General features: G+C 33.6%; 1 protein-coding gene across 1 annotated transcript in view; it reads right to left on the reverse strand.

Moving 5' to 3' along the window:
• Positions 1 to 25076, reverse strand: part of DIAPH2 (diaphanous related formin 2) — a 189544-nt gene that overhangs the window by 27333 nt on the left and 137135 nt on the right. The window contains exon 27 of the mRNA XM_083797793.1: positions 20874 to 20969. Within this exon, the coding sequence (XP_083653919.1) occupies positions 20874 to 20969 (96 nt within the window). The remainder of the gene's footprint in view (positions 1 to 20873; positions 20970 to 25076) is intronic.

Here is a 25076-nt window from a genome sequence, read left to right on the forward strand (position 1 = left end):
CAGTAGATACACTGATTAATGCAATTAAAGCCTTGGGAACATTTTTGTCTGAAGATCTTAAGAATAATTTAAGTGGTTTTACTATAGTTGAGTGGTAAAGAACTGTCATATATAGACCACCTAAGAAATTTGCTATGCTAAAGTATACAGCTATTTTTAAATTGCTAACATTGCACCTGAAGTTAAATATTCGAATTTGGTAATGTGCTTTACTCTGACCTAAAATAAGGAGTATCCTGATAATTTTAATTTTCTAGGGCACAGATAATTTTTAACTCAGAATATCATCTTCTCAAGGACATGTGTCCCTGCAGAAAGGCTGGAGTCTCTGTGTATACTTCAAAGGATTGTTTCGTGATAGATTATACCTGACAGTCCTTAGTGAGAATAGCACAAATATTGGTGAATAATGTACGGTGCAAAGACTGCAAACGTCAGTATAATATCTGAGGTATCACAACATGAAAGCACACAATCTGAAACATTTGCAGAGATGCTGTCATGATACCATGACTTGTGCACAGCAGTGTTTTCAAGATAAGTTTATTAGGATGTCTTTAAATACTTAGTTATATAAACCATAAATAGCACATGGCTGTCTATTTTCATTTGTACATGATCTACTGAAGAGACGGGAAAGTCAAAATGCCTGTGGGTTTTGCAATAGTAAGTCACCTTGACTATACCACCATATTTCTGCTTAAAGCAGGATGCAGACACTCTAACAGTGAAAACACCAGGGGTGTCTCTCATCATACTCATATTGTTTGTTTGCCTCTCCTCCCAAAAGTCTTAAACACTTACTGTATTTCATAACTAATATACATTTTATGTTCATAATCCGTTTTTACTTTAAAACAATTCTTTAAAGAATCAGACTATCTCTGACTACAGTAGAAGATGCATGAAAAAGTTCACTAATGTATTTCAACTTATTAATTTGCAGGTTATACTTTTAAAATCAACATTGTCTTTAAAAACAACTTGTTTCAGATACACAGAATATGCAAGTGTAAACATCAGATAGACTATTAACAGTAATTAAAAGTATCTGTGAAGACTAACATCTCAAAGCAGGTATTGGGTAGCTTCTCCCAAACCTGATACTAGTTCTCAATTTAACGTAGCAGAGCTGTAGTTGGCCAGGGTGGCTAAAGTGCAAGGTTACATGGCTTATTTGCATCTCAGAAATATTTAAGCACGTCTACAGTTTTCTTGGAATAAACTGGATCACAATAAGAAAAATTTCTTTGAAAAATATTGGTTCTAGAAAGAAACTAATGCATACCAAAATATACAAAATATATTGTCATCAAGTTTGAGTTGTCTAATTCCAAGATATAGCACCATGGAAGCTGACATTATATTACAGTCTGGTAGAAACTTTACAGAAAACTTTATCTGTTTTTTATTGTTCTTGCTGTTCTTGTTTGTTTTCAATATTTTACTGTCTATTAGTATTTAATATGCATGTCAGTAAAAATTTGACACAAAATACTGGATAATATCAAACATTAAAACATTTAGACCACATCTGCTGATGGAAAATAGTAAAAAAGAGGGCTTCCTGCTGAGAAAAGTCCATTCCATGGGCAAATACTGATTGTGAATTCTTGTACCCATTATGTTGTCAATAAAGGAACTGAAGGTGAATTGAAGTTCAAAATGCTCTGCCATCCTTAAAAAAATGTGAGTAACATTATTCAAGAAAGGTCAGTAATTAACTGAAAATTATGAAACAGAACAAAACTTAATCTTCATGATGGTAAAAGCATTTTATTTAAAAGCACACGTTTTTCCTCATGCTGTAAAAAAATGACATTTCATTACTTTTATATTCACCTCCTAAGGGGTTTAGTTAAAGACTTGTGCCAGCACAGAATTCTTATATATGTGTATATATAATTATGTGTCAAAGTAGACATACACACATTTACATATGTACACATATATTTTCAGTCTCAATTTCTGTACAGCAAAAGTTACTTTAAAAACCTACATATTCCAATATATAACATCAAGATGAAGTGAATGATAAAAAGACACCGTATTTTTCAATGATAAAATGTTTTGACATTCACTGTGAAAGTGTTTTTCTCTTTCACACATTTTGCACCACAGGTTGTCTAAAATATGTTCTTAAGTATATTATTCTTGCTTATGGAGTATTTTACTCACAGATTTGTCTGCTATATCCAAATACTGTCTGAAGTACTCCTATGTATAACATTACACGAAGAATTTCTTCACAATTCCTTCTGAAAACTGCTAGAATCAGGGCAAGGGCATACTGACAAACATGACAAGGATCATCATCCTCACCCTCTAATCTCCTTGATTTTAAGGTAAATATAAGAAAAGGCATCGAAAAATCCTAAAAAATGGAACTGAGGTGTAATAATAAAACATGCCATTTGCTCCAGAATATTAGTGTTTTGTTGTTGTTGTCGTTGTTTGTTTTTTTTTGGATTGTCATAAAATTCAGAATAATCTGAACAGAACAATAAATGTTTACCACTATTTTTTTAAATAAATATATGTCAATTAGAAACCACAACAGCCTTCATTACATGCCGAACACAATTTTAACTGATAAATATATTTTGCATAGATATAGTGTTAGATAGGGTTGGAAATGCAGTTCTCATGGTTAATAAATTCCCATCCTTGGACCTTGATGTTTGAGTACACCTGAGATCAGAAGTGTAATTTATGCTTTTAATAGCAACATTTCATATTTATCTGTAAAAATCAGTCCAGGATAAGGGGAATATTTAATACTACCATTACAATACAGTTACAACAAACTGCTGAGGGGGGCTTTCCTGTTACTTGTTTTTGTCCTCTAACCAGGATTCATACAGGCTCAAACTCTTAGAAGCAGAACATTTTACTTCTAGACAGTTCTGTTCATAAATTTCTACAGTTTCTAAAACAATGTGTTTTTAAAGAATAAGAAAGTAAGAACTAACTTATGAGGGAATCATTGCTATTATTTCTAAATAATTCACCGACAATCAGAGCTGAAATATACTATACTGACTTATACCTTCACCACTACGGCCAGATGGTTGGGTTTTCTGACTCTTCTAATAGGTTTAGAAACTTGTTGACTTGTTTTGAAACTAAGTTTGGAAAGTGAAATGCTCAATAATTGCCAAATATTTTCTATTAAAATTTACTTACACAATGACTTGTGAAGAAGCTTAGTGACACAAACAACTGAGTCCTATAAAACGTTACAACTTGGAAACACCTTCAATACATATACACAGTGAAATTTTCAATATTGATTTGTGGTGCTTAGGGCAATACCCAAATCTACATGAAACAACCAATGTCCATCAGGATTCCTGACCACAAGGCTTGTAAAAAAATAAAAACTAGAAAAAAAAATTGGTTGATGATTTCAAACTATGGATAATCTGCCTGATTCTTAATAGGAACACATTATGTTTTCTGAAAACAATCAGGCCATACCATTTTAGATATAACGTAATTAGCATTACTCACTACCTAGAAAACTTTACTACTTCTTCATACTTTGTCCATTCTTCTCTAAGACTGATTGTAAAGGATATAAGTAGAATGTAACTAAATGATACACTCCATAGGTCAAAGAAATGCTGTTCTTAGGTAGTTTGCAATATACAATTCTCTAAACAGAGAATGCCTAGGGATCCCACAAGAACCTTAATACAATACAAAGTCTTGAATATGTCTTCCTGTGTGATATTTATTGTTGACGGGTTATTATTAGGTTGGTTTTCCTCCCAAATTCACAGGTAATTATATAAATTATGAGTTCAATTTTACGTGAAGATGGACTCTGCTGCTATAATAGATGTTTTTAAACAGCTCACAAATGAGAAACTCTAAGCACTGATATACGTCAAAACTAGTAACAAAATGAGTGAAAGTAAAATACACTTTCTAAATGCTTTCTAAATTTTGCCCATGTACATAAGCAGAAACACAGACCTATACTACTGTTGTGAAAGCAAGAGCATTCACAAAACAAAGCACACATGCACATAAGCATGGAGAAAACAAACCCATGCTCTCTCTATCTTTTAAGAGACATGGCCAAATTTTCAGTGTAGTTGACATCAGTTGACATCAGTTGACATTTCTTGGTAAACACTTACAAAAGCCTATCAGATTGATGTGAAGGAAATCAAAGACATTATTTTCACTTACATTCCCTTTTAAAAATGCAGAACTTCTTTTAAAAGAAGACATGAAGGACATCAAAATTGTATTATTGTTATTGCATTTTAGATAACATCTTGCAAGTGACTACCTTGTATCCCAAAACATGTAGGTTGCTGTCTTTAATATTGGTAATATATTACAGTATCCAGACTGTGAAGAGATTCAGTTTGACTTGAGTTACTGACTGTAATATTTGCAATAATTGTGGATGTGTAACAATAACCTGTAAAATATTATTTCCAGTTAACTTACTACTGTACTTTAAGTTAATGTATCCTCATAAGACATTGAGAAGGGCATATGATTTTATCTATGAAGGAATGAAATGGCATGGTTAGGGAGAATGATTCCGTCTGCAACTTGAGGATGTATAAAAAAAGTTTCTGCCTTAATTTATGCTGTTTCAAAGTCCTAAACTAGTTTCCAAAACTTTGTCCATCAAAGGCATTCTTAATATTCAAAAAGATCTTGCTAATTAACTCCTAAAACTACCTCAAGTAGAACCTGCTTCTCCTGCTCCTTAGAAAAGTTTTAATTACACAGATTAAGCACTAGGATTCCAGATGTCACCTTCCCATAGCTTTCTTCCTTTCTAAATAAGGTGCTTTTGTGCTGATCTCCCCTTTGCTTTGAGAAGAGCTTTGGACAGGTTGTTTTTATGATTAAGCAATTCCATGTGACTATTAAAAATGATGTGACAGCATGGAAATCACATTTAACCACTTACAGAAGACTCAACTCTTTTCTGAAATGTTATGACGGCTGGCCATCAGAGTAGGTTTTACTTAACACAGATATTACTTGAAAACCTAAATGATAGTTACAGAGAAGATCATGGCACTACACTCACATGGGTGTATGATGGCAGGACAATAGGCACAACTTCATTCACCGTGATCCCTTTACGTAAGAAAAAAACAACCCAACTCCATTGAGAAAACAATTAAATATAATAGGCTCCCCAGACAAACAGTGGAAACTTTTTTTTTGTCATTAGAAATACTTAAGACATAGCTTGACAGGGAAATAGTCCCTAATCTAAGGCCTTTCTTTCAGCAGATGGGTGGGTCAGATGACCTTCCAGAGTAGACTTTTGTTTGATTCTATGAACAGATGCATGAGATGACAAAATACTACCAATGCAGTTCTCTCCTCCCTTTCTGTATTAACATTTAGTGGAAGATAGTCAGAATAGTATTTCAATGGATGAGTAGAATTTTATCTGTGCAGTTCCAACCACCACTGCTGTATGAATAAAGTAAGCAACAGGGTTAGTGAGAGTAGCTCTGCGGAAATATACTTAGTTGTGAAAAGGTCTCTCGATTACCTTTTCCAGTGTGCAAGCCTTCCTTCAGATGACAGAGTTTGCACGAACATATATATGCACAGAAACTGTAAGTAATGTAACAGTTTCTACAGTCTTCCATTTACAGCCACTGCTCTCCAGCCAGGATGCTGAGCATGGGCCCCATTTCCTGGATTTTCTCTGATCCTAACCCACGTGCAGCTGATGGGCTTACTAGATATGACTGACGGGGAGGTACATGCAATTAGAGAAGGATGGTGATACTGACCAATTCAAAATACTCAGAATGAAAATTATTAGAATTGCCTACAAACCACTGTCCCAGAAAGCATTATTAATACAACGGCACACATGGAATTTACAGTAAAAATCTTGTATCTAAAAGTAGATGGCAAACTATATTTTAATCAACATCTGCTTATATCTTCTACAGCATGCTCAGCAAGAAGCACTTTCCTAGTTGCAGCTCTGCTGAACTGGCAATGTCCTGTATGCTCAGGAAATAAAAGTATTTGCCACAAATGTCTCAAAAAAAAAAAGTAACATAAGTAAATACCTCCCCACAAGAACAAAAAAGAACTCTCACATTTTGGAGTAACATAAAATGGGTTCAGATCCACATCAACTCACTGATGTACAAACGATCCAGCTAGGTTAATTCAGGCAGCTCTCCTCACCAGCTGAATATGCTTCATGTCATCACCTTCTAGCTGGCTGTATGCCTTTCCTCTTAACTAAAACAGAGCTCTCCAATTCTCACCAGTCCCACCTCTCTTACCACATAATTTCCAGCTACCTGCACATCCCACCTGCCATGCAGCATCAGCATTAACCTCCACTAAGACTTGTTATGGAAGTCTTCTGTAAAGATGAATGTAAGAGCAATACCTTCAAATAAACCGAAATAATACGACTTTTGGTTACAGTCTATGTTGGTATTAATCTAAACTGGACATTTATCTTCATGAGAACGCAGAAATTGGAAGTAGTTATTTGCTACCATTCTATTATATACGGTCTTTAAAAGTGAAGTTGAATACCATAAAAAAACCTTATTATATAGAGCATTTTTCTATATTAAATATTCTTTTGCTTACTGCTAACACACAATTCTTTCTCCAAAAAATACTCTGTGATCACTTCAAATAATTAAGTTACATTTTTCTTTACTCCTTGGAACGAATGGTTTGAAAACAGGGTGTGTACTTGTAGAATTACAAAAAATTATTGATAAAATCCATCGAAATTAAATAACACTCAGGCAAATAGTTTTATACTACCTTTTGACAGCATGGTATATACTGAAAAATATATACATAAAGACTTTCAGATTTTAAGAAAAAGAAATTATTTCTAGGAATTAAACACACACTCCGAGTGAAGAGAGATTCATAATATTGAGTTATATGGATATTTAACAAAAAATAAATTTTATCCCTAGGTAATCACATGGTTATGGACGCAGTAGTTAATCTATACTATGAATTTATTTCATCAAGCCTCAAAGCAAATTTTAACAACTGCCAAAAACTAGACATCATGTGAAAAATATTATCATTCTTCCCACAAAAAAATTACAAATATTCTTTTTATATTTCTTTAGCATGAGAGGTAAAAAGGGAGATTTGGACTAATATCACAATTCTGAAGTGTTTTCCAAGTCTTCAGAAAGGACTACGGTATCTTTTGGGAAAAAATGGCATAGCATTCTAGTCACTAAGTAGCTGATTGCTTACCCGGCTTCCCTAGAAATCTTGAACTAGTGGACTACAATGGTTTTATTGCTGAAATATACAGTTATTTCAGACCATTAATTTTTGTCTAGGCCATCTGTGAAAATGTGATCCTTGTCAACCCATAACAACCATATTGCAGTGGTTAAAACAGAATTTGTGTGCAAAATACATTTGCACAAATATGCTTCGAAACACATTTATACCTTGTAATAAGTTTCTGTTAATTTTTTTGTCAAAAGAAAATTCTGGGAAGTATGTACGCTCCACTAAAACCAGATCATACTTAAGAATGGCCATATGATTTCTAGCAATATGATACAAATGATAACACTATATGCCTGCCATAAAAATTCAAACACATATGTAATGGCTTCTTGTAACCTGAAACAATTGCAAGGAAACTAGTTTAATGACTGACTTCAATTGCAGCAGAATCAGACACTGAAACTGTTTTAATATGAAGATACCACTGCCACTGGCATCTTTTTCTCACTCAGTTTTGAAAAAAACTTCCTGAAAATTCTTACGAAGACAGAAGAAATATCATGCTTGAAATCCTACATCTTCCTACAGAGCATTGAAAGCCTTTGCTAGCTATCAACTAGATGACACAGACAAATGTAACGCATCTCCATGACGGGCATAGTAGTAGAGTAAGGCTTTAGAAACAGACTTCAAAAACGTGCAACCCTTAAAATTAGAGCTATACTATTATAAATAAACAAAAAAATAGAATAAGTACACCAGATTTCTTCTACAATGATGTTTTCTTGCAGAAATAGAAATTTATTAAAATGTATCATAAAAACGACACAGCCAGCATTTCAGACTGATCACAAGTAATGGTTCATTTGCGTACTGACACCAAACAGGATTACATACCCTTGGATCCTGCTGAAGTACACTGCCTCGCAAAAGCTTAATTCTTTCATCATCATCCCTCTTCAATCAAGCAAAAACAACTACAGATGTTCACAAGACAGGTTGAAGAGAGATAAAGGAATAAGCTTGCTTGAGCTACAGCCTTTTCTTCTTTGCCAGAAAACACGCAACAACCAAGAAAGAAAAAGGAAAACATGTAAAGGGGAGTATAAGTCCACAAAAAGTAAAAAAGAATGACTGAGGATGAGACGTAATGAATTTGGCACTGAATTAGGTACTGCAAGTTGATACCCCGCTGTAGCCAAAAAACATCAGAGGTCCTGGAAATAAATTCTTACATGTGTACGGTGATGACTTCTTTTAAGAGTCAGATATCACCTTCATAAATATTTTCATTTCCTTGCACTAAGGGGGTGGGTGGGGTGGGGTGGAAATCATATATAAGTTATATTAAGGTGACTAATTTTGAAGACTATTAGATATACAGGCCCCTTAATACTCTGCTAAACTCGGACAGTTTCTGCGTGTGCATAGAAAGGAAAAGAATAACAAGAATCTGTTCCTTATTAAATCCTCAGGAAGCAACAGTTTCTGATGCATTTGTTTCATTTTCTTATCTCTGCTTGAACAGCAAGAAAGGATCTAAAAGCAGCAGGTTTTATGGCACAAGTGATGCCTACATTTCCTACCCATAAATTTAACAGAGTGTTTTTATACTTAAAGAAATTCTACAGGTGAGTAGAAAGACAAAAATTCAGAGGGATACTGACATACGTGTTATCACACTTGGCATGCTTATCAAACTCTGAGCTTTTGCTTCTAATACACACACAAACAACAACAACAAAATAATAAAAAAACACTTGAACTCATAATAGATTAAAAAAATTAAAATTATCTCCTAAAAAATTATTGTGCCATTTACAGAATTTTCCTTTATATGTCTATAATATTTTGCATGCTTACATCAACTATTATCTTATTAAGACAGTCAAGGTACTTCCAAAAACTGAGAATTAGAGGTAGCAATATTTACGTATGCACTGGAACAGCATATTTGCAACCTCCTGCTATCTACTTCATGAAGATTTCCCCCCATCCCCCCCCCTTTTTTTTTCAGTCTTTACAATTAAATTTTATTTCCTTCTTTGCAGTATATTAAAAAATTAAGACTGTGAATACAAAGAGTTCAGCGAAGTTGACACACCACACTTATTTTTTCAAGCATTCCTCAAAAGACAAACCAGTTCTGGTTATAATTTTCTATTTCAACAACTCACATCTTTAATCTGGTTTTGTTTGGTTCTTTAAATTGATGACAGGGTGCACAGTTGAGCTAGCAGTTGTGATTAAGAGGTCAAACACTGAATTCAGTAGTGTTTGTTTTTTTTAAAATCTACTTCTTTCCACAACTATTACTTTAGTGTCTTAAGTTATACATATCAGCAGGAGGCTATGGCTGAACACCACCCCCCAGTCAAAAACACAGAGACAAGCTTCATTATCACCTATTGATTGAAGTAAACAAACTCAATAGGAGTTCAGATAATCCAAGCACATATATATTGCCCTTTGAATTCAGTAATTGTGTGCTTTTCCTTCCTCCAAACCATCAATCCCTCTTTAAAAACCTTCAAAAATTTTTTTTAAATTATTTATTATTTGGGGGGAACCTCTTTTGTCCTTACACAAAAAAAGCAACAAAAAAAAAAATGTACTCCCATGGACAGAGTCTGTTAAAAATCAAATTACTTCCACACCATTCTCCTATTATTCACCTGCCAGTAAAATATGTACACTCATTGTCTCTGCTTTCTCTGCTGGTCATTTTTGTATTTATGACTGAGTTACTAAGTTGTTTTTCTCCCCCTTTTTCTAAAGCATGTTTTTCTGTTCTCAAAAACTGGGCCACATGCCTCTGAGGAGAAAGTAGTGCATTATTTCATTCCCACCTTTTCTTCTTTTTTGGCATCTCTGAGGCCTGCTATGCCCAGAAGTGCTTCCACTCAAGCTGGACCATCAAATCAATTATCACAGCAGTCTGCTTTCTAAATATGAATGGCAATGAATGACAACAGGCGAGGTAAACTTTCAGCTTTGATTTGTCATTGGTAATGTAAATTTTTTTGTTTTGTTGTACAGATGTTTGTTATAGTGGCAATTTGACCAAACTCTTCCCCCTGCTGTCTGCAACTACACTGTGTAGATCTTGAGATGAAAACCTTCACCTTTGCCAAGTCAAAAACGAAAAGAAGAAACAATATGGGATAGGCCATTATCAATATAAAAGTTCTCTTTTTCTGCTACCCTCTTACTACAATTGTTCCTGTCAAAAAAAAAAAAAGCACCATAAACTTTACCTGTTTCCATTAAAATGAATCCTAGATGTTTCACAATTACAAGGTTCAACTGTTTAGTACTGCTGTTCCACCAGTTAACATCAGATCTTCATTTACAGTAATATGCTTCATTTTTTTTCAGCTAGAATTAGTATGGCCTTTTGACAGTACTAAAAGATAGATAAATTCCTGTATAGAAGCATCCACATATAAGACCTAAAGTACAAGACAATTTAAGTAGACAGTGAATTAGAAAAAAAAAGAGGTCCTACCCTTATTTATCATCAGTCATATTCTCCAATGAAGACTCATATATTATTTTGTTAAGAAAGGAATTAAACTATGAAATATAATAAGTGATTAAAATATTTTTGTGCTTTTCTTCATTGACACTACTGGTTCAAAAACATGCAAAAACTGCACTTTATATTAAAAGCTTAAATTATTTTTTGGGAACTGATTACATACTATGAAAGCGGATTTTAGATAGCAGCTGGGACACATTCAGGAAACTTTGGAGTGAATTCACCTGCAAGTTTGCTTTATTGCCAGTATATATAAACTGGGTGGCAATATGGGAAAGACTATATTGCCTATTCTAGTGAAAACAATTTCAACCAAGCAGGTAGTAATTTATTTCTGCAGTCACAGGAGAAAAGAAAAAAAAAAAAAAACTTAGGTCCTTTTGAAACACTCTTAGATTGTAAATTTGCTTTAATCTTCTTAAAAAGGGAGGTTTAACAGTACCACCTAGTGGTATCTATCCATAGACTTATGGACCAACTGGCCATCATATGGAAATCTAGGAAAGCTTCCTAGAACCTTCTGACGAACACCAGAACTCTTAATGATGTCACAGTTGAACCCTGATTTTAGATGCCTTTGCTACTGTAGGACTTAGGAAGGCTTTTTTTTTTTTTTTCTGTGTGGTATTCCATTTTTATGTAAACCAAACTATATCCAATTTCAAAACAGACAATTCCATTTATAATGATTTTTTTTTTTCCATACATGCCATTACCTTGACCTTTAAAAGGCTATACTTAAAAAAGACATGAGACTGCAAGCAAACTGGTCCTACACTATTTCATTCATCTGGAAATATGACTACATGAAAGACCAAAATACTGCAATTCTGACAAGCAGACTCCCCAACAGGTGGACTAAAATTACTACGAAGTGATTACTATTAAAAAAACATAAAAAAAACTTAGCAGTTTTCACAGTCATATTACTTATTAAACATTGAACTTTTTTGCATAGAATGAGTGATAAAGACTGCATACCTGCATGCCAACATGAAACTGTACAACCCCTCATCATATTCAAACCAAACTGATTGAGAAGATGAGTTCTGAACTTGGAATTAGACTATCCATTATTCTTATATCAAAACCTTATAGAATCCATTATTCTTATATCAAAACACATCACTTCAAATAGAACACCTAAGAGCATGCTTAACATAATAGATAACTAAGAGAAACCTTCATCTGAAGATGACTACCTGCCATAGCAGTCTCGCCAGTACATATATACATAGCGGTTTATAATATAATTTAACATTCTCCTTACAGAAAAAGGGGTTATAAAAGAACAGTGAGGTCTACTTTACCACTTACTTGTATACTCTACAGATACTAGAAAACTACCATTTTGGAGAGTTTTCCAAAGTGTGGATGAAATTATTCATTTTAATACCTTTCAAGTTTCTGGTATAAAACAGTATGTTATTGTGAGACAAGTTTCTGTAGATAGGCTTCCATTGCTTTTGCTTAGTCCAGAAAAGGTAAAAAACATGGAGAATGTGATTGCAAGCTTTTCTCTATGGGGTAAAGGACTGGCCATGATGACAGGAACAGATGACAGGCAACAGTACATGCACTATGAAAAGGCTGACTTCAAGAGCACAGTAAAGGCAAGCATGGATTAAAATGTTTGTAGGCAACAAAGAGGTATGTTCAATTTTGGAGCTCTGTACTACAGTTCTTCTGTGCCTATAAAACTATTAAATAAAGGATAAGCTTTAAATCTAGATATGTTAATTCAGACTGGTTATTCACTTGCTTAACATTAATTTTCATTGTAAACCTGAATTTAGACAAGCCCATTTTTTCCCTTCAAACAGTGGTCCTCTCCTTTTGCCCCTTCCAATTTCTTTTTTGTTAAAATATTAAAACTTCTACAATTAATCCTAAGAAAGCACTGTGTAGTTAAACAAGAGAAAACTATTTGATATCTGTGGATCTTATTATATCATTTTTTTAAACACCTATTTCTCTTTCTGTGGCTAAGAGGCAAGTTTACTCTGGATCAAAGTACTTCAGTAACTTTGTGAAAAAAGGGTTGCTGCTGGATACTTCAGTGGTCTCTCAAGAAAGCTGCTTTCACTGAAGTGAGCACATGAATGGAAGAATGCATATCATGGTTTCAATGACTTGCATCTACCAAGTGACAGACAGAGAATGTCTTTAGTAAACGACTGATCTAAAGTTATCCTGATTGCCTGTAGCAACAAGAGAGATTTAGAAACAACTCATCATTCATCTTCCTTTAAAAAAAGCTACAGATAACCTTAGATTACAAACTGAATCAAAATATGGATTTAGCTAAAAAAGTGTGAACACCTTTTCTGAAGACATTTTTGGATTCTTTTATTTTATAAGATTTATTTTACATTATGGATATATTTTGCCATGAAAACAAAATTGCAAAAACACATATGTGAGTTGCAGCCACATCTACAAACCATTTCATAGTGTATGAAAGAGGAAAAGGAAGGCTTGGAACACCCTTCTTTGGTCCTTCTTAGTTTCCATATGCCAGTTGTGAATTCTGCCTCAATAAGATAAATAACTAGTCAAGAGTGAAGAAATGATCTGCTTTGGAGAACATCCTCAGGCCTGATGGGCTGACTACCTGTCAGATAATGTTGAAAGTAGGATTATGTCTGAAAAGGTTGACATACCACAGACTTCTCTAAATCAAACACTCACTGTTTAGCTAAACTCAGTGAACTTTAACTGATTAGCCCATCAGTACAGTGAATTTGTATCAAATAATTTTCAAAAGGCTAAACCAAAAGCCTATACTGCATAATCTTGACTTCAAATACCGATGGTAAACAAGCTATTATATCAGAGATTTCTTGTTAAAAAAATGAACTAAAAAAAAAAAAACCACACAAATGCAGCCTTTTAATCCTAATTGTTCGAGATCAAAGCTATAGAACACTATATTCAAAAAAAGATAGCTAACAATAAAAAGGTACAGACACACACACACAAAAAAGTTTCCACTAGACTGGAAAGCAGAAATCAAAAATACATCTTATTTTCCCGCATTTTTTTTTTTTTTTTTTTTTGCATTTTACATCAAGCACTACGTCACTGAAAAAAATATTTGGGAACAGGAATTCCGCTCAAAGAAAAGATCATCATAAGGATATTCAAGTTTACAAGAGAAATCTGGTAAAATGAAAAATCCGAAATGCAGAAAACTTTGGAAAAATAAATAAAACAATTTTTAAAAACAGAACCAAATTAATCTTTCAGTTCACAATGTCATGAAAATACTCTTGTTGCAATAGGGTATACACAACAAATGCAAGAAATGCTACAAAAGAAACAGAAACATTCTGTGCTTTGTAACTGTAGAAGAGTAGCTATTAAACTCTGCCTTGGACTTCTCTAACTCTTCTTTCATTCTTACTGACTTGTTAAACAGGCACTCAAAGAAGAACAGAAAATACAATACAGTAGAGGTGCAGCTGTTTTCTGGCTATGCAGACAAAGCTCTAAGATTGCACTTGAAGCAAAAAAAAATGATGGAAGAATATTTGTCCAATTTAAAGAGTTTCACATCTGTTCTTCATAGATTAATAGAACAGTATTTGTTTCTTTTTAAAAGTACAGAAAAGAGAAAGAATATGCAGTCTCCAGTTCTCTCCTCTGCATTTCAGAGGAAAACACAATCTTTTCAATGTAAGTACAACTTTCTCTCTTCTAATACCACGAACAACACTTAAGTGAAGCGTGGTTAAGAGCATAAGGGTCACTCCAGTGCAAAGTATCATAATTTACATGCACACGCTTATCTTCAACAGATAATGATGTTTTGCTTGACAACAATTACTTGTCTTTCAAGTACCTAGTTCTACTGTTTATTATCACTCAAGATCACATCTCTTCAAAATCTACATCAATACAATTACCAAATCTGTAAGCTCATTTTTAGAAAAATATACCAGAGTGCTCTCAGTATTTCAATTTCAAAAGCTGCAATCTTTACAGAACACCAGCTGTTAATTTGATTTGGAGAAAAAAAAAAAAGCTAAAAAAAACGCAACAGAACGTCAGTTCAGATTGCTTGTAGATCATAAACTGTTAATTGTTTTAAATTTGTATGAATGTTTAGATGCAGCTGAAATCCTGAACTCATTTATTTGATTACAAAACCAGAGACAAGAGTGACTAAATTTGAACAGTGTTACTGGTTTATGTATTAAATGCCACCTGTTAGTTGCTGGAGCTGTATTTTTTTGTATTTTTTTTTTTAATTCCTTCCTTGTTTTCAGATTGTTTTTATTGAGATTTAACTCTTAAGTTACAAGCAGAAGTCTGATGTTTTAGGCAGAAATACATCTTTGTATTTAATAAATAGAATTAAAAAATACTGAAGCATAGAACAAAATTTTAAAGGTGAACACAACCTTTTACCCAAAATGCATCTGGATTTATGGCACTCCTTAAAATACCAATAAAGTTACATGCAAGAATGTGGCAATGTATTGTGGTCTAAATTTAAAAGACTTGTCTAAAAATGTTCTATAGTTGCCTTCTTAAGAAATCCAAGTGTTGTTTCTAATTCCAATTTTGTTATTTATTCTACAATACTCCTCCTTAAATCTTGGAAAAATCACATTTCAAGAAAAACTCCTCAATTCAGTTAAAATAAGCTGTGTCATGTTCAAATTTTGGCAGTCCAAAGCCATACAATTTTGTAGATTTTTTTTTTCTAGAGAATACAAACTGTTCCAACAATATTTTCCAAAGGTATTCTACCGATTTTCCTTAATAGGTCATTTGCAAGTAAATTCTTAAAAGTCCTTAGTAGTCAGAAGTCACGGCCACCCTATTTTAATACGTCAATTAAAAAGTGTACAGTTAAAATCCACAGATACATTTACAGTTTTTTTTACGCACTTCTATATATGTAATTCTCAGAGTAATATTGCCTTAGTATCGATACTTTGCAGAACTTTCTTCAATTGATGCTTTAGTGTTAGTGTAAGAATCCTCTTGCTGCATTTTCTTTTCTGAAACGTATTAATATTCTGGCAGCATGAGGATAATTTTTCCAGTATACATCAAAGAGAACAAAACTGACCAACTCGGGTTAAAGTTTCGTACTTTACACGCAGTGATGTTAAAGTCTTTCCAGGCTACATGAGCATCTTTGAAACAGAAGACATGAATATTAGAGCTTACATTAGTCTTTCTGTTCTTCAACACAGACTCTAAAGAAACCGCAGGGCATAGGAGATGTTTGGGAACATGGAAAATTCCAAGACACATCAAACTTCCAGACTACTCTTTTCATGCTGTGATTATCTTCTTGGGTTGGCTAACTCCTGACTACATGGGCCAGATGACACCTCAAGGAGCTGAAGGCAACAAAGAAAGTAAAAAAATTAAAAATTATCTGCAGTTGCAGAGAGTTTTGACAGTTTAAAGCTTTGCTTTCTTGAAAATATCAACAGTTTTTTCCAGGTCAGGTACGTTAACCACACAAGAGAATTGAAGATAGTATTGAAGATGTTATTTCTGACATCTGAAGGGCAGAATGCATTCCAAAATCAGGCATCAGACTACAAGGAAGGCAAGAATTGCCTCTAAAACAGCATAACAAATGCGATGCCCTAAGAGGCTTCAAACAGAGTATGAGCGATCACTTAGTAAGGATCATAATGTGCTTTATGCAGTCAGTCGTCTTCCCTGCCCAAAACTGATTTGTTTAATAACTTACTTTTATTTATGAAATCTTGTTATATTAAAACAGAAAGGAAATAATACTGCAGGTATTATTAGACAAAACAAGTATGAAACCATCACAGGAAATTACAGAGCATTACATTATGTGCCAAAATTCTGAAGGAGAACCAAACCTACAAAGGGTAGCATCTAATAACCCGTATCTAGAAAACACTTGAGATTATGTGAAGCTTCAGTGCAAAAACAAGCCTACATAGACGATTTCAGAAAGTTCTCTGAACATGAAATGTTCTTATGATATGCCAGCAAATAGTAATAAAAAAGCCATCACATATGCTGTCCCGGGAGACAAACAGAAAACTATAGTGTATTGAATCTGTACAGGGTAAATTTACCACCAAAGGTCTTCCTAAAGGTATTTTAATACCTGACAATTGATACTCAATCTAGTACAAAATGTTCTTATTCACTCTTTCATGATAGAATTTTATTGTCCATTCTACTTTACATGGTCAAAATCACAGAAATGTCTGAAGACCTGGGACTGTTTGAGTACCTCTATACAATGAAAGAAGAACTTCTCTACAGGTTTTTATAGTCCATTAGATTGCTTTGTCTTTGAATCCTCCATGCTTTCAACTACTCCTCTAACGGTAAGTACTCTAACACAAGTGCAGTTCCAGCAAACTGCTAAAACAGATTGTTACAAGCTTATATATACCCCTAAATTCTCACTTCAGTGCTAAAAAGCTTTCAAATTATTCAACAGTACAAATATTTTCCAAAGTTTAAGCGCAACACAAAAATACAGCCAAACTCTGTTCACGGTGGTATGTTGCTACTGCTTTAAAAGAAAATCATAATTGCTTTCAACAAAGAGACAGCATCTTTTTCTGAAACATATATTCCTTAGTAATAGAATCAATCTTACTAGAACTGCAAATAAATGTTCAGACTCCACAATAGTTCCACCTTCCTTCAGATGGGTTGTCTACTAGAAGAAATAAAACTTTTGGTAAATCTCCCTTTTTCATTCTAGTAAAGAAAATCTAAAAATAAAACATGCTTATGTGTCATCCACCTTGTAGTGAGCTATGTCTATACACAAATAATGTGAATAATCACAGATTAATTTTATATTAATGAAATGATTAAGCTAATTGACTTCCAAGTAGTTGATTCAACACTGTACTAAATTTTAATCAGACCCCAGTAATGGTGGAGTTTGGTTTTGTTCTAAAATCAACTTAATTCAAACTCAAAGTAAGCCCTAAGAAAAGCCATAAAGAAATTGTGTCCTCCATTGTGTCCTGTTTTATCCATCATGCTTGCATAGATTAAAGCTACATAATCTGGCAATGTAACTAGATTATAGAAGGTAAATGCTGCAACCCCTAAAGTTGGAGTTTCTCCCACCCTCTTTTGCTTAGGAAATAAATAATAAATTATAAAAAATAAAAGCATTCTCTGGTCTGCTTAGTCTGACTGACAGCTTCTATAGACTGACCTAATGAACCTTTCAGCCCAAAAGTCTTCACACATCCCCTGGTAGGTAGCAAACTAAAGTTTTACTTTGGGCATTCTCTCATAAATTACCAATGATATCACTGTAGTTCAAAGGTCTCAAAAAAATAAAAACAAAACACATTGTTAAAACTTGAGGAAGATCAATTCCTGAGGAAACATTAACAATTTGATTTTAATTTTAATTGATTTTATGTTATTTTGGAAATCTGTTCACTTTGAAATGCAAAAAAAAAATCCGCACAATAATTGGACATTTCTGTATTTCAGTGCGATGTGTCTGTTGTTCTTTGAAATTTGATTTCATAGGGAAAAAATGCAGAAAGACCGACATTACATTCCAATAATATGTTCGTGAAGCTACAGGCACACAGACATTGTTGTACAGTTTTATATACCTGGCATATTAAACAAAATAATCTTCAACAACAGAAGAAACACCTAATGCGTTAACGGAAAATGCACAAAAATACAGAAATAACACAAAAAATGAAAAGCAAAAAGAACACAGCTCTAATTTGAAAAGCACCACTATCTCTTTTTTTTTTTTTAAACACCCATGTGGAACGCACTGTACTGTATGCACATGGCTTTTAAATAACAGTATTATGATGTTATATACTTCCATAAAAGGGTAAAAGAGGATAAACTAATTCACATACTAATTATAACATGCTCAAGAAATCTTACAGCCTAAAACACTTGACTCCAAAAAAGAAAATCACGAGTATAATATGCAGTGATCTTCTACTGAAACTAACGAAACTAATCGTATCAAATCATATCTCCTGCAGTATGTTTTGAAATGGACTAAACAAAACCAACTCTTTGGATGTTGGTGTCTTGTTTATACGGGATATAGATCAATCATTCTAGGTTTTGGAATTAAGAGTTCCTCAAAATATATCACCACTGCAATTATTATTAACCTATATTATCAAGTTCAGACCTGCTTTTATTCATCATTAAAAATAACTTCACCCTACTTGTAGCAGCCTTTAAAATATTAGAGTATTTAATCTGAAACAATCTAGTAATACATTTAGTGATTAATTAGCACTGATGGTTTTTAGGATATGAGAGCAATTCCTGAGCTACATATATTACAAACTTCACAGTTCAGCTACATTACATTGAGGCCATAATGTGCAATCATTAAAGCAAGCACCTGTGCCACAGTTTCAGACCTGTAATGGAGATAGTGACAAAGCTGCATTAAAGATTTTGATTGACCAGGACACAGCATGCTCCCTGAAATTCAAACTTCCCTGGAGCACAAACTACAAAACGTAGTCTGAGAAAGTCCACTGCCATGCAGTCAGACCTGTATTCATTTAAGCCCAATGTATTATGAATGAATGGCCAAAGACGCTTTGGAGAAAGATAAAAAAAAAAATTCATAGCACAGAACCAGAAATAGTATGCTATTAGGCAAAATATCCTCCTAAAATTATCTTCGTAGCAATAAATTATTACTTAACACAAGGACACTTGGGTACATTACTTAGCACATTACATTGTATAAGTTACTAAATGCTTTAGGTGAATTACATAAACTCAGATGTAACGAGTTAACAATTAAATAGCACCTCTTTGAAGGACATGTTTAGAATGGGTATCACTTTTTGTTTATTCAGATAAAAATCTTGTTTTAGAAAAAAGAATTAAAATGGCAACTAACAATTCAGAATTATACAAAGCAACAATTCAGAATTATACAAAACACACAAAGTCTAAAGTTCATAGCACACTTCTCTAATTTACCAAAGATTCATAAGTACTTTACCAAAAAAAAAAAAAATGTATTTTTGAAACCTCACACCTTTTTTTCCAATATTAGATAACCTCACTGTGTCAATGTGTCAAGAATCTCTCAAGTACCAAGATCTGAGAATCAATTTGAAAGAAACTAATCAGTTTTCAATACTTTCTCCAGTAAAAGGTAATAACCACAATAACACAGGAGAAAACAATATGAAAATTATTCAAATGTATGCAATTCCCTATTTTTTTTGTCTTTATGTTCATACGGTTATTAATTGTGAGGTGTTTTCAGACCCTTTTCATTCCCTTCATGCTTAAGGGTGTCACCCATGTAAAAACCTGGAGAATCTAGTCTAAGTAGGTTTTAGGTTAAAGCCTGCTTTAGTACCTTTTATTTTTTGTGTGTTTCTTTTTTAAAATGTAAAATATATTTTAAATAAAAAACTGGAAAATAGAGCGTACCATGAGCTTTAATGAAACGTAAATATATAGTAAATGCTATTTACAAACTGTATGCAACAGGCATACTTGTAAGGGGAGGAGAATGGAAAAGAGAAAACACTGCAACTGCTTAGCTCTTGCTCAAATTTCCTCAAGACCTAACTTGCAGGAAGCACTAGTTGTTCAGACTACACCTGTAGAATACTATTGTCTTCTTCAAAAAAGTAGATTATTTTTATTGTAAATCGACTTTCACAGCTACACACAGTACATCTTCCAACCAAACAAGAACATATTTAAGACTTGTGCTTAAAAATGATGACCGGCTATATTCTTACACCGAACTCTTACTGGTGTAAGAAGTTAGTATTTTTCATCACACCGCCTACAATAAACTAATTATACTTAGGGTTTTAAAGATTAAGACAGACTTGCTTTGTGCAGTCATGTTTTTAAATTACACTTGAAACATAAGAAGCACCCTTGTTATATTTCAGAGCCTCCAGTTACCTGAAGATAGAGCTATATTTAAAAATCCATGACCAAAAAGAAGGAATTCCTACCGAATTTTCACGGTAGCTCAGTGGTTTCCAGAGGAAATTGTTTTTAAGTCTTGGCAAAATAACTTTTCTCCATTCAGTTCATAATTAAAAGTTTTAAGAAATCACCATACCGTGTCCCCTTGGTGTTCGTTTCCTGCGATCTCTGAATGCTGCTCCTGACTGCAAGGCCTCAAGCAGACTATCCATCACTCCAGTCTCATCACCCTCTGAAAATAGGAGAAAGATATTATTAATCCCAGGGCAATTGAAATCAGAATGTCAAAAAAAAAAAAAAGGAAAAAAAAAGAACAGTGTCAAGCTTAAAAAAAAAGAATAGTGTCAAGCTTACATAATACTTCCAAACAACAGAGACATGTCTTAATGTAATGGATGCTGTCAGCGCTTCAGGTATCCCTGCCTAGTTTTTATATGATGCTCTGTTAAGTAAAATTTATGCCATTCCTACTGTTCTTTCAGTTTAGACGTGATCTTGTGCATTATTGATGTCATTTTCAGCATGCAGACAGATGCTGTTGAATGACTGCAGTTTCACTGCTAAAATTCCTTTAAGAACATCCTGAAGTAGAAAGAGGGCACTTTTTTTTTTTTTATTTAATCAAAGCACACAGAAAATCTGATGAAACTGAATACCCCAAATATTGTAGTACTGCATATATATTTGTGTTGACTCTTATTTTTATGACGCATTGAATCCTTACTAGCCAGATAGTACACTGCTACACATGTAAAAGAATACCATGGGTGATCTTAAGGCAAGGTAAAGAAAAGAAAGAGGAAAAAAAATGCAGTGAAAGAAAGAGGTGCAACACTTCTTAAAAGCTGAATGCTATTTCTGCTAAATCTTCCTCTTGGTTTTCTATTTGGTTCCCCCCTTCCCACTCCTGACTGAAGCAAACTTGCTGCTTTTAAATTGCTGGATTTTACGGTGCAGTATGAAAAAACAAGTAGAAGGTTTATTTTTTACATATTTAAGTTGTTAACTTGCTTTGCATTTCAGACTGTTATTAAAAGTTGATCACAGCACAGCACAAAAAAGAGAGGTCAAAACTGCAATGTTACAAAACTGTTGATGAATACCTCTTTTCCTGCTCACATCTGTGTTATAATCCAAAGCTAAAATATAGACTAGACTCAGCAGGTAGGAGGTGAACATTTTATTCATCTCTCTCAGACTTCAGGCTAATACAAATTACTCCACCAAAGAGTGGGAAGATAATTACTTTATGCAAAAGATTTACATTACTGGAAAACACTTGTGACTTGCACAAAATGTAGGAGTTTAAATGTACATTCAAGGCTCTCAAATGCTAAAGTTTAAAAGCAGCTTATTAAGGCAAAAGGTATTCTGCCCTGGTTCTCTATTACATTTAGATTTATTAGACTAAATCCACACCTGATATAAGAGCATGCAAATCCTAAATCAATACCTGGTTCTAATTTCTACATAATGATTATCAGTATAATTACTTGGTAAATTTAAATTATATATCAATGTAATTGCAACTATTACGTATAATATGTCACATGTATAAAGTTATCTTCAACACCAGATGCAAGGGAGCAGAACAACAGTAGCAACCAAAAGACTGAAATACAAGTCTTCCAGTACAGAAAATCTTTTTAATTTTCTTTGTGTACTTTACCATTCACATGCTTATTCAATGCTTTATTGTTGGTTCTGCATTAGATTTATTTTCTAAATCAAAGATCTGTAAATACATTTTAACCAAACTATTATACTACATGTTGATCTGAAACATCTAATGAATAATAAATATGATTGCAATACACATAGAGTTAGTTAGCATGTTAGAATATTTTATATGCAGAAAAATTACAATCATTTGACCTTCATAAAAAAATTGGCAGAATGTATGCAAAAAACCTTCAATACTCCATAGATGTTTACACAGCTTTCCACATTTTCTGCTGAGTGTGCTACTCTACCTGCTAATTACTGCAACTGCTAAAGAACACCCTATTTTGGGGTATCAAAATATACAATACAAGGAGACATGAATTACAGAAGCTGTAGAACACAGTGATGAGATTTTTAACTCCTCAAAGTAAAATTTATGCTGGGTATGCTCTCATCACTGCATCTTTATCAAAGTTGTCAGTCGATTAAGTGGAAACTGGACAAAATTGCATTTTTAGTCAGCCTTCATTAAAATTCATAAATAATAATATTCAATAGAAGTTTCAGACTTCACCCACAGTTTTTGCTGAGGCACTTCACATATTACAAGCTACCTCCTTGATTTACTATTATTATTATTTTTTTATTTTAATACAACCTGCAACAGTTTGCAGACACAAATCAGCTAAGGCAAAAAACAAACAAACAAACAAACAAAAAAACAACAAGTTTCTAAATTGAGTTAACTTATTTCTAACCAAAACTGTCCATGAAAATATGATGTGGATGCCCATCCTTGGAAGTGTTCGAGGCCAGGGTGGATGGAGCTTTGGGCAACCTGATCTAGTGGAAGGTGTCCCTAACCACAGCGAGGGGTTGGAACTGGATGGTCTTTAAGTCCCCTTCCAACCCAAAGTGGGCTAGCTACTACAATTTTAAAAAGAAATATAATAACTGAGATAGCACTTTTGACTGGTGATGGTAAAACAAAACAACAAAATAGCTTAGGTCTTTACTTTAGTCACTTTGGAGGACAGATGACAGAAACTGCTTGAAATCAGAACAGATGTCAGACCATCCATGCAAAACATGGTACACCTCCTGCCTGTTTGGCTTCTTCTGAGCAGTAGCTGTGAATCTGAATTGGCTCCCAAGAGCCCCTGGGAACACTTTCTCATTTCTAGAGTGTTCTGCCGTCTTCCCTTTGATTTGTTCACGCTGACTAGGAGAAGATTATGAAGAGAATGCCCATATATTTTACTGGTGCACTTCCATTTTCCAGTAAAGACAATGTATTTGCAAAACAGGTTGTACTCTTTTGGTTTCACATGTACTAATTGTAAACTAATTTAAATTAACACAAACGTAAGTAATTGCATGGCCATTTGGACAGAAGCTTTCTGGAACTTTGCAGGAAATTTTTCACAAATCTAGGCCCTTACTGAAAGAGTCTTATCAAATACCATTTTAAGTAACACATGATGTCTACCTGCCTGCCTCTCCAGATGGTTTCAAATTCATACTTCTAATCACATCTTGCATTATATTACCCTGCTTTGAATTTTAGCACTTCTGATGAGTTACATTTCAACAGTGGAACCACCAAAATGGTTCACTGCTCTTTCATGAGTCAAACCCATGTCCTGTATAAACTTTGAAAAAAAAAAAGACTGTGTATTCATAATTAGTATTAGGATTCTAAATTGCAATATATTCACTAAAAAAGGTCAATTTTCAGCGTCTCTTTGTCAAGTATGTATTTATTTTTTCATACATTTGTATTTTATTCATCTGCTAAATTCATTTTGCAAGCATAATAAATATCTTCAGGAAGCAGTCTTCCTTAGCATTTTGCACTAGAATACAATCTCGTGACTGTTATTTACTTTTTAATTAAATGGAGAGCAAGTTTGGACAGTACGACTGATAAATGAACCTATACCTCATGTCAGTTTACAAAAGAAGACAAATCCTCGCTTACATACCAATTAGGCATATTGTTTATGATAACCTGATCTCAGGCTTATATCAAGTTAATAGAATGAGAAAAATGTGCTTTGTTACACTGGCATGCTACTAAAAACCACTTTTGAAAAGCGCACACATTTTCAGAAAATGTCACAGTGGTCAAGGTCTACTTCAACAGGAATGTATTTAAGTGAAGTGTGTAAACATTACCCGTGGGGATCATTTGCCCCTTGCAAGGATGATTTACACACACACACGCGCGAGTGCAGACATTGCCTCTGTGTGGGAAGGAAATGATTGCGTGGCTCCAAAAAAAGAGAGAGAAAAATACCATAACAATTGAAGATATTCATAACTAAGTTCCACTATTGTTTCAAAGGTTACATTTCTGTTACAGTATTAAGCAACTTGTAATTGATGTCATTAGCTGACACAGCACTTTTAGCATTAGAAAATCACTTAAAAATTGCTGATAGTTAACAACTCAAATATTTTATCTAAAAAAAGAAGAAAAACACAAAAAATGTAAAAAACTAAAAAACTCGCAAATGTTATGCAACTTTCTGCTTCCAACAAAAATGTATACTCTGCATACTAATCCAGAAGCAGTCTTTGTTTCTACTGCACATTAAAAAAATTAAATGTAATATTGTTACTTTAAAAAAAACAAAAAACTTCTCCCAGCGGATTACAGAACTCACCAGTG

The sequence above is a fragment of the Anser anser genome (genome assembly GCF_964211835.1).
Source record: "Anser anser genome assembly, chromosome: 13".
Taxonomy (NCBI): Eukaryota; Metazoa; Chordata; class Aves; order Anseriformes; family Anatidae; genus Anser; species Anser anser.